This window comes from Colossoma macropomum, unplaced genomic scaffold (assembly GCF_904425465.1).
Source record: "Colossoma macropomum unplaced genomic scaffold, Colossoma_macropomum, whole genome shotgun sequence".
Lineage (NCBI taxonomy): Eukaryota > Metazoa > Chordata > Actinopteri > Characiformes > Serrasalmidae > Colossoma > Colossoma macropomum.
This window is the reverse complement of record NW_023494787.1, coordinates 30,991,189-31,002,193: the sequence shown is the minus strand read 5'-3', so window position 1 is coordinate 31,002,193 and position 11,005 is coordinate 30,991,189. Positions and strand designations below refer to the sequence as shown.

General features: G+C 36.8%; 1 protein-coding gene across 5 annotated transcripts; it reads left to right on the top strand.

Moving 5' to 3' along the window:
- The first annotated feature begins 1,303 nt into the window (after nt 1-1,303).
- On the top strand, nt 1,304-10,246 carry stm (starmaker). Of its 5 annotated transcripts, none has more exons than XM_036566913.1 (26): nt 1,304-1,486; nt 2,205-2,266; nt 2,616-2,633; nt 2,828-2,860; nt 3,020-3,064; nt 3,272-3,310; nt 3,485-3,523; nt 4,208-4,246; nt 4,532-4,576; nt 4,729-4,773; nt 4,863-4,895; nt 4,987-5,025; nt 5,218-5,259; nt 5,359-5,403; nt 6,013-6,057; nt 6,167-6,235; nt 6,693-6,752; nt 7,047-7,859; nt 7,969-8,013; nt 8,098-8,151; nt 8,246-8,296; nt 8,387-8,425; nt 8,707-8,763; nt 9,008-9,061; nt 9,204-9,279; nt 9,430-10,246. In XM_036566913.1, exons 1-25 carry the CDS (start codon nt 1,476-1,478, stop codon nt 9,242-9,244), a joined length of 1,863 nt encoding a protein of 620 aa, XP_036422806.1. In that variant the 5' UTR covers nt 1,304-1,475; the 3' UTR covers nt 9,245-9,279; nt 9,430-10,246. The 5 variants fall into 5 exon arrangements, with proteins under 5 accessions (XP_036422806.1, XP_036422802.1, XP_036422803.1 ...); XM_036566909.1 differs by having other exon boundaries at nt 1,360-1,486; nt 4,729-4,764; XM_036566910.1 differs by lacking the exon at nt 2,828-2,860 and having other exon boundaries at nt 1,360-1,486.
- Nucleotides 10,247-11,005: the final 759 nt, after the last annotated feature.

Sequence of the window (11,005 nt, the reverse complement as noted above, 5' to 3'; positions counted from 1 at the left end):
GAGTAATCAAACATCTTCAAAAAGAGATAGCTAAACTGAAATCAAAGAATTTCTGGAACATGTGAAAAAAAAAAAGAATTTAAACTTGCCATGCGAAAGAGCATTGTCATGAAAAAAAAGTTTAGATCAAAGTACATCAGCGTTACATCCATTTGGACAAATTAATTACGGGTACAAACTGTGGATGTAGGACCCTGCATGATGCACTGTACTATAAAATGCTAAGATAAGTTAAGTCAATACAAACACAGTTTGGATTACGGTTAACATTAGAATAGAAAGAATCAAAGGCTAATTATTTATGCTGTTTTCATAGACATTTAAACAAGTGACCAATGATACTGGTTGACATACATACGTCACATAATCACTGAAAACATGGCTCTATCCCAAAATATCAAGTCATACAACTGCAATATGAAATATCTGAAGGCGCAAGGTCCATTTCAATCAAGGTCATCACCAGAGGCCTGGATTCATAAAGAAGGTAGAGTGTAGGAGCGTAGGAGTCTGACCCTATTTCAGGTGATCTTAGTCACAAAAGCAGATTAGGCCTCCCACTCCCAGATGCTTCATGGGCACCAGCCCAGCTCAGGCCATGCTGAAAGTCTGCCAGGGGTGTGCATGTAATCTCTGACACAGAAAACAAGGAAGATTTCCTGCCCAGCACTCTTTATGCAGTTAGACTCTTACAAATGTAAGTTCTCAAATTATTCTTCACTTAGACATACAGCTCTGAGAAAAGTAAAAAAAAAAAATGGCATAGAACCTTTAGATTATGTCTAAGTTCCTTACATTTAAAAAGGTGCTTCATATCTCATATACAAAAATGGTTCTTTAAAGAACTATCCTTTGAAAGTCTCTTTAGGGATCGAAGCGATTTTTCTGTGGTATTGCTCCAAAGAACCGTTTTTGGCGTCTTTATTTTATTTTGTACTTTGAAGAACACATTAGTTCTCAGCTCTTTCACTAGATCTATGTCTTAAAGTGCTAGGCACCAAGAGCTGACAAAAAGGAAGAACCCCCCCCACCCCACACATAAATGATGTCGTCAATATGAAAAGACTGATCAGCATGAATCAGCATGAAAAAAGCAAGAAACAACGTTGACATTAGGAGTTAACAAAATGATCAAGCAGTTAGATATTGGAAAATCTGCAGGTGGGGTGGAGGGGGTTGTAACAGAACGTACAGTAGGCTAGCCCACTTACAAGATCTGTTTGGAAACACAAACAATGGCGGCACAGCATTTGCTTTTTAACCCTGTTTTAATGAGTGCAATCCAAGCCGTTCCTGAGTGACGCCTCTCTCTCCCAGGCACGGCCTCCCCTAGCGGGCTGGACTGGGGGTGGGGGCGCTGGGCATATAAAAGCCCTAGGGCATGCTCCCGCCGGGCTTTAGACCTGCGGGACAGCACGGAAAACCCCGAGCCTGTCTCGTCTTCCCTTCCACGCAGCGCTTCCCATTTTGTCACGATGCTGGCACGGTGAGTAAGCAAGGTGCATTGTTTTGAGGCAGGCTAATGAATTCAGCATTGTGCTTGTTTCTTCAGCTAGGATCCTGCATATTCTTATCCATCAGCTGAAATAACACGTTACATAATATTGTGCAAGTCATTTAATTTATCTTATAGCAGGCATTCAGGGTGATGAAACTGTAAAAATAGGCCATTTAATCCCTCATTGTCTTAGAATTAAACAGACTGCTCATGTTACTCATGATCTAATAAGCCAAATTTCCTTAAATAGAGACTGTGTTACAGTGTGAGCTGCTAAAAATGGATACTAGCACTACTGCACATAACATGTTTACATATGATATGACAAGTTTGCAGAATTCTGTGTTTGAAATTCATTTTTCACTGTTGTTTTATTCAGTTTTTAAAGAGACTGATGTGCCTTTCTTGATACTGGTTTTAAATGGTGAACATGAATGAGATAGAAAGAATGAGATGATTAGAGGGAAGAGACAGATTACAGTAAAGATGTAATCTGTTGAGCAGTGGGTAGATTTCTGCTAAATTTGAACTTTATTGGTCATTTTGTACAGACACACTAAAAGAAAGAGCATAACTTTTGGGCACTCTCGCAGTCATTTTTAGTAAGACACCTACCGCACCTGTTCGATATTAATGAGCTAGACGATTTACTGTTTAATTGATTTATTGTTTAATTTGTTATTTTCCATTTCTTTTTTACACACAGGACACTGATTGGTCCCCTGATCTTTGCTTTAGTGGGTGTCACTCTTTCTGCACCAATAAGTGGTAAGGAAGTACTTAAACAACTAATACAACACCCATCCATTCTATTCACTTTGGTCAACAATAACAATGCTTTCATTAGAGCAGTATTTCAAAAGTATAGTTTCAGTGAAGCAGCTAACAATGAAGCGCTGTAACGTTTGAAATGGGTAACAATTCCTCTCTTTCAAGGGGGTACTCGGTGCTTCCCCCCAAAAAGAATGTAATTAGAGCTCAGGTCCCTCCTGAGCACACAAAGATGTTTTGTTCACCTGAGCCTTTTGAGATAGTCAGGGACTCTATAGGAGCCTGTTCCTTATAGCTATCTAGATGCTTAATTTCTCCTCTGTTCTCTGGGTTTTCCTTCCCCCAGATGGCACAGACAATGATGGTAAGGACATATTTGTTTTCCATGCATATTTACACACATGATTTCAATAACTGTGATGCCTGCTTTTTTTCAAATTTTAGATGTCAACAATAAAGTTAATCAAAAGCAGAAACCAATAATAAGTAAATTGTGATTTTAAATTGTCTTTTTGTTCGATCTTTGTTTAATTTGAATTATTTGTGTGTCGGTCCTAGAGAGAGCACAAGCCTTGCTAGCATTAATGAATGGTAGGTGACAAAATTTATTATAACCTTTTAAATGAGGAATTCACATGAAAAATGCTTGAACTAACCCATGATAATGCAAACATCATAATTAGGATTTTACACCCATAGTTGACTCTATCTACCAATATTTTCAACCATATATTTATTCCTCTTTATTAGGTGTTACCAATGTAGCTGAACCAACCCATAGCCCTGGAAACTCAGGTTAGTACTGTTGCCACATTAAAGTACAGAATTTGTACTCTCCTGATAGGGATTTACATGCTACTCTTTCTACTCCTAAGGTAATTTTCTAGATTGATCCCTAGTAGAAATTCAATAAATTGGTAATAATGAATGAAAAAGAAATACAGTGCTGGTAACCGCTAAAACTGATACATAACAGTGATGCAGAAGACATTCTCTTAACAGGAACTACAGATGGAAAAGATTCAGCAGAGAAAGCAGAAGGTACAGTAGATTAAAAATTATTTTGGTTATTTCCCCATTACTGAAAAACATTATGTTTAGGAAGGAGAAGATTCATTTTTTAAAAATAAGTGGGAAAAAATCCATAATGAGAAGAAAGCAAACACAGCGAATCTAGACTCTGCAAACTATCGTCTTATGACTTTTCAATTTCAGGTCCAAGTGACTCCTCAACTGATACAACAGAAAAGCCAGGTAAGATTCATAAAGAGCAGAAACTCATGTAATATAACTGAAACAGAGGAAGGAAAAGAAAGAACTAAGGATTGAGTGATAGTAAGAAAGAAATTATTCCATTGGTCCATTACATAAACATCTATATAAAATGCTACTTCCATTACAGTCCAAATAAGCTAGAACAAAACGTGTAAATAAGCTGCGGAAAATAAAATATTTAACTTCAGTGAATCAGCATGTTCTAGCACCACTCAATCACTCGGGTGAGTAACCACATCACTCTTCCTGGAGGAGCTGAATGGATTGTCTTTGGTCAACTGAGTGTGTCCAGAACATTGCTAAAGCCCTCAAGCTCTCTAGTTGGAAGCACATAGTCAAAGGGTGACTGCATTTGTAATGGCTGCTTTTCAATGTATAAACTTCACAGCAGGAAATAGATTAAATTTAAGTGACAGGGGTTGTGGGGGTGTTAAAGAACTGTGAAAAAACAGGTTAGAATTCATTTATTTCAAGTTCATTATATCAGTCTGTTCAAAGTGAAATAGAGAATGTTTTCCGTTAGGAACAGTTATATAATGCTTCTACTATACAGTGAGTTCCTAAACATAGATACCACAGACAGTAAGTGTATATTGTTAGATTATTTGACATCATTTTTTTAATAATGCTTAACTAATGTACTGATTTTTCATCATTTGGAAGAGATCAAAGGTGAGAGTGAAGTGTCATCAGACAATAACAGTAAGTTATCATAGTATACAGTAACTTTGAAATCATCTGTTCAATAAAAATTAGTGGTGGCTGGTTGACGGGAGTATTTAACACTATAACAGGGGTCAAATATGCAAAGTGGGTGCAAAATATGAAAAAATATACTGAAAGGTAGAGAAAATGAATCAGTTACAATTATGAAATTAACTTAATTTTACTTTTTCCATTTTTTTTATTAAGCAGTGATTAATTGCTTAAATGTAGAAGCCCCTCAGCAAAAATGGTGTAAGAATGTAACATCCTGGTTCTTTTCAGGTGACACAAGCCAGGATGAAACCACCAGTGGCCCTGATTCAATAGGTATGATAAACATGTCCACATTTGTTTTTCATTTCTACACTCCCATAACCTTAAACAGCAAATGCCAAATGTAAAAAAAAGAGATTACAGTGTCAGACATTTAAACACTGTGGCTGAGCGTCAGTTTGCTGAAAACCCCTCTTTTACTCCAGATTCTGCTGAGGGTGTGGTAGAACGGAAGGACCCAGGTATGCCAGGTTAGTCAAGGGCTATGGTTCCATAATACACATGATTAAATCACAAAGGTTGAAAAACAGTAACATACAAATTTACTTTGTTTTATCAGACATGGCTGAAAAAGATTCGACGGATCATTCAGGTTAGTGAAAGGTTGTGACATTGAGTGACAGACAAATTCGCAAACCAGAAAGAAGGAACAATGAACTAATATCTTTTCCCCTAAACCACAGATGACATGGCTGATCAATCATCAACAGAAAAGGAACTGGGTAAGAGTCCAAAGTTCAGAATAATCACACTTGTCAAGGCTTCCTTAAGGAAACCAAGAGAAATCAGTCAATCCAAGATCACATGCAATAGTCCTATTCTTTCAATCACATTCATATTCAATCCTATTCATAGTCATTCATTCAATCATTTGTTCCTTCACACCTGCATTCACATATTTATTATGTCTGTAGATGAAACCAAGGAAGTAACAGACACAGACAGTGATTCTCGGGGTAAAGACCTATATCTATTAAAACTAAGCACTAAACTTAGCATCAAAATGATTTAGTCAAAAATTTTGTATTAGGGCACTAAAGATTTTTCTATTTCAGATACTGATTCACCATCTAAAGCATCACATGAAATAGACTCTTCAGGTAAGGCTCCATGACTATCACTCTTAAATGTTGTCTTAAATCTCTTTGCTCAAAAACCACCATTTTTCATCAACATTTACACACATTTATAAAAACAGGCACATCTTTGAAATTTTCTAAAAATATCAGTAGTATAATGACAACAGGTTCCAAATAAAAGGCTGCTATTTAGGAAAGCTTTTACTGAAAGAAGTCACTCTAATCCAAACAACAGGGGACTGTGAAGGTTTTCAGTTATCCAGGTCATTAATTTGTCAAAAAGGTCAAGGCAACTGGATTTGCGGTATAATCTTTAGTACTTTTTGCCACAACTGACCTTAAAGAGTTTCATGACATCACAGGTGTAATTCACTTACATAGGTTTAAATGTCAGGGAATTTTTCTCCCACTTAGTTGATGGGAAATCCTGACTGGACTTCAAGATTATATTGCTTTTTTTTTTTCAGTTGCTTTTCCTTATTTGTACTATATTAAACATATGTTATTATCACATTTAATCTAATTCTAGCAGCAAGAAATTTCCAGAACTAGAGAACTATTTATAATCAATAGCACAAATTCTGCCATTGAATCTCACCTCTGTTTATCCTGTTTCATTAATCTGTATAGAGGGATCAGAGAAGGATGTTGCTGATGATGATAATACTGACACAGGTATATACGTCAAACATGTAGTACATTTTGTCTATTCCAAGTCAATCCACATCAATGGACAAGATTTTGACCTCATCTACTTGTACTACAATGTACTACATTGTTTCAGACAAAGATTCTTCCAGTAAGGAGATGTCAGACATGGAATCACATGACGAGCCACACAAGGATTCTCAAGGTATTTTAATTAATAGCTATTGATAATGTGACAATACTAAGAAGAATACCAATCAGCAATCAATTCACCAATTGATGTCATTTTGAGGAAGTCTTGGGGGATACACTAATGACCACTAATGAGATGATGATTTAATTCCACGTTTAATTCTATGTCATGACCACAGAATCAGTTAGTAGTCTCCTTTGTGCTTCCACCACTTCTAGTCATGAGGCTAGAAGGACCATTAAAGTTTGATTTAGCAAATGCTAAAACAGTGCTGCAATTAACAAAGACCACAGTAAACATGCATACCGTACAGGCTGATAATACCTGGCAGTTTATTATTGGGCCATTAGTTCCTTTATGGATTATTTTTTTCTTTTATTCCCTGTTAGATAAGCTACTTGTGAAAAATATGTTTGGTTTTCTAACATTTCATCTTTTTTTCTTTGTGTGTTTATTTCTTGGACTAAAGAGGACACAGATGACAAGTCTGATGCTGCAGACACAGATAAAGAAACCTCAGATTCAGACGGTGAGACAAAGCAAAATGACAAATGCATAAACAAATGAATAAACAAACTTCACAATATCATTATGGAATTTAAATGAACTTGTGACTTTTTGAAGAACTCCCATTTTATTAAATGATTATTTTTAAATAATGTTTGAGACATATTATCCATCCCTGGATATGTTAGTGGCTTTTCTGTATTGTATACTGTCGTGCTATATATGATTTTGATTCAGATTTCAAAGACAGACAAGCTTTCTTAAAAGTCCAAACGATTAGTTATTAGCTTGTCTTGTCTATGTCTTGTATCTTCAGAATCTGACAAAGATGAACCAGATGCCAGCACAGACACAGACTCAGACAAGAACAGTAAGGACAAAGACGAAGACAAAAACCCAGAGGTGGAGGACACGGACAGTGCCGACAAAGAAGTGAAGGACACTGATGGAGACAGCAGCGAGACCAAAGACACAAAAGACACTGACGAGCAGGAGAAGAGCGACAACCTAGACACAGATAAAAAAGACTCTGATCGCTCTTCAGAGCGAGGAGACAAGGACAGCAAAGATGACACAGAAAGTGATGGTAAAGACAGTGACAGTGACCGTGACACAGCAGATTCTGCAGATGTAACAGAGACCAAGGACAGCACTGAGAAAACAAGCAAAGACAGTGACAAAGATAGTGACAAAGACAATGATGTAGACAGAGACAAAGACAGTGATGCAGACAGTGACAAAGACAGCGATACAGATGGTGATACAGACAGTACAGGCACAAAGGACGAAGACGAAGGTGCAGATGGTAACAAGGACACCACAGACGAGGCTAGCGATGACAAAAGCAATGACAGTAATGAAGGAAAGGAGACTGAGAGGGAGACTGGAGAGGAAGATAAAGACACTGACCAGGAGTCGACGAGCACGTCTAAAGAGACTATCGGGGAACCATCTTCAGTAGACTCCCAAGAAAGCCAGAAAGCAGACTCTGCCAGTTTGGACTCTTCAAACTCCTCAAGTAAAGAAGACAGCCAGGACACAGGGAAGAGCAGCACTGAATCCACTGACAAAGATAGCTCGGACAACACTGACCATGCTGACCCGGATAGCTCTGAGACAGAGGGAGAAGGTGCATTTTAGATTGCTTTTACACTATTCCACTTCAGTAGTTTACAATATTTCGCATGATAATGAAACTCCATGTGATCATTTTTGCAGTAACACTTTTCCCTCCACAGCTGGAGATGATGAGAGCGCAGGTAGTCCAGAAATAGAGACCCCAGGTAAGTATAACATTCTTGCCTACAATTGAATACCAACATATACACTGACTACATGGTGTAATAAGAAGCATTCTTTGCAAACAGATTCACCAGATACATCACTGGAAACAGCTGAGGACTCTGAGAGCAATTCCAATGGTGCGACAAACACATTACCAGAACATTTCATTCAGTGTAAATTCCTACACCAATGTCTACCTAAAGTGATTTTTAAAAAAAATTCTTTCCCTAGATGAGAATGACAACAGTGACTCAATGGATGCAACAGAGTCAACATCACATGGTAAATATTTAATTATTTATGCTTATAATAGTTTCTATATCTGCTTGGATAACAGTGTAAGTGCTCACCCTTTTCTTTTTGACATTATAGAGGAGAACACTGATGAAGACACTGACACAGACACTACTGGTACGCAAGTATAGACAGGAGTGGTAGCTCAGACTAAACAATCCTGCACATTGGGTTGATCTCGCAACAGTTTTCAGTGAGACATAATAGCAGACAATTGGGCCTCAAAACACAGGTGGCTCAAAAGCTCTAAAGTGAAAATGTAATTTTGGCATTTATCCTGGGAGTGACAAAATTACGTTAATTAGAGGGTATGTGATTTACAGTCTGGGAAAGAGGAAAACATAAGCTTTCTGTAATGCAGTAGATTTATTGTATTTTGTATTTCTCACTCTTTTTAGATGAAGAAGATGATGCAGACATAGATGAAGACGACACACTGCAGGAAGACCCTGAGGGTAAACTACCTTAACACGCCTGCATTATTCATGTCAAAGTAGCAAGGTGCTCTTAAAAAAAAAAGGTGTCTAAAACCATCCTTTCAAAAGATGGTTCTTTAATGAATCATGTTTGTAAATGATGAGGTGTGAAGGAATCATTTAAGAACCTTTATTTTTAAGAGTGTGGTATCTATGTCTGCTGAGGCCAGTGCTGGAATATATATTGTGAAATATTTATGAAAGATCGACTTTCTCTCGACAGCTACTCCCATTGATGTACCTGATCAGCCAGATCATTTAGATGACACAACACAAGGTATCTGCTGGGATTGTGGCTAATGTGGTGTTATTTAACAGCAGAATATTAGAACAAAGAACATTCTCTTTGCAAAACAGAGGAACGAAAAGACAAATTTACTAGAAACGATAATATTCTTTTCTTATTTATTCCATTTTAGGGCCTGGCGTTGGCAGCAATAACCCTCCCTTAAGCTCCTAGCATCCAGGATTTTGCTAAATAAAACAGTTTAACAGGTGATTTGTTCAAATATATTCTTAAACAGAGGTTCTCTTCCCCTTCTGTTTTTCAGAATTACATATCATTGTATGGTGGGACAAGTGACTTGATGATTATATGGTTTTGTGTTTGTTTTTCTTAAGCTGTTCTTTATCTCTCTTCTGCAGGGTTATCAGACACAAACAAGAGAAGCAACTGAAGTGGACAGAATAACCAGCTTCATTTTGATTCCCATTAACACAAGACATTTTTCAATGCTTTCTCTCCCCCCCATATGGTGAAGGGTCCTATCTAGAGGGTTCTGGGATGCACATTAAATTATTCAGCTGTTTGGTGTACATTCTGTTTTGTTTTTCCATAACTTCGTCAGTCTTAATTCTAAAACTGAACAAAAGCCGTACTTTCCTGACCAACTAATGCCTTTTCATTTAATTTATGAAAAAAGAAAGCTAGCTCCTAAGGTTCCAGAGGTCAAATGTGTTGCTCGTTTTTTTGAAACCTAGGTAGTAGCATTAAAATGTTTCTTTTGGGGGTCCTAAGCAGTAAAGACTGAAGTCAATGATTGAGTTCAATGATTGGAGAATGATTGTGATGCATGATATAAAGTCTTCTCTGCTTTTCCTTGCTTTGCCATTGTCTCTGGCCCTGGTGGTGAGACATTTTGTCCATCTAACTGCTCCAACTTCTAGGCTGACAATGTTCTCCTGACTCTCAGTTAAATGTCCGCCATTTAAAATCTCAAACGTAAATGATGTACTGTAGATTAAGCTATTTTCTACAATAAAATAAAAGTGTACAGACAGTTTTATGAAACGGTCCTTTAAGTTCATGTCTCTGAAGGTGTATTAACTAATATTGTAGTGATGTAATGACTCAGATTTTTTCAGAATTACTGAGATAAAAGAGATGTATAGATATAATTAATGTCACTTAAATTTGTATGCAGGGAGCAATTCTAATAAAGACTGAGTTGTCAGACAAAAACAGGCCTTGTTTTCTTCACAGCAACACATACACAAACACACACACTTTCCCTAAAAACAAAAACAAGACAATATAACACAGTCAACACAGATGTGCGTGAAAGATCTCAGGACCTAGGTAAAGCATGTTTTATAATGTAAATGCAATAATATAAAAGGTATTAATAGTAATAGATGTCATTTTCACAGTTTTGTGAGCATTAGAATTTCAGAGGTGATTTACAGTAAGCTAAACACTTTTCCATCCACTTTAGAGATATGCACCCATGTTTAATAATATAAATATAAATAAATACGATAAAGAGTAGAGGAAAAGTACTGAGAATTTTTACATACACAAAAAGGTTCATGAGAGGCTACAAAAGATCAAACAACTTCAAAAGTCAATGATAAGACTTAGATTGTAGATTATGCTTTGCATAATTTCTTTGTTCCGAAGTTTTAGAGCCAGGTTGGGGTCTTAGTGTCAGTACTTGTTATATTACAGCATTAGTTTTCATATATCTCCTTTCTTATGCTGTTGTATGTTTCCCTACAAGAAACAAAAAAACAAATGACAATGTAGCATTTACAGTGAAAAGTAATAATCTAGATGATACAACACATTAAACAACCATTTATTTACACGTGGTGTCAGGGTTAACATTAGTATAGTTAACATCAGTAGTGCAACATAAACAAGACCGTCAAAAAAGTAATAACTTAATATGTAAGGATTAGGATTGTCTCTCTGTGCATCCTCTGGACAAACTCCATAGGA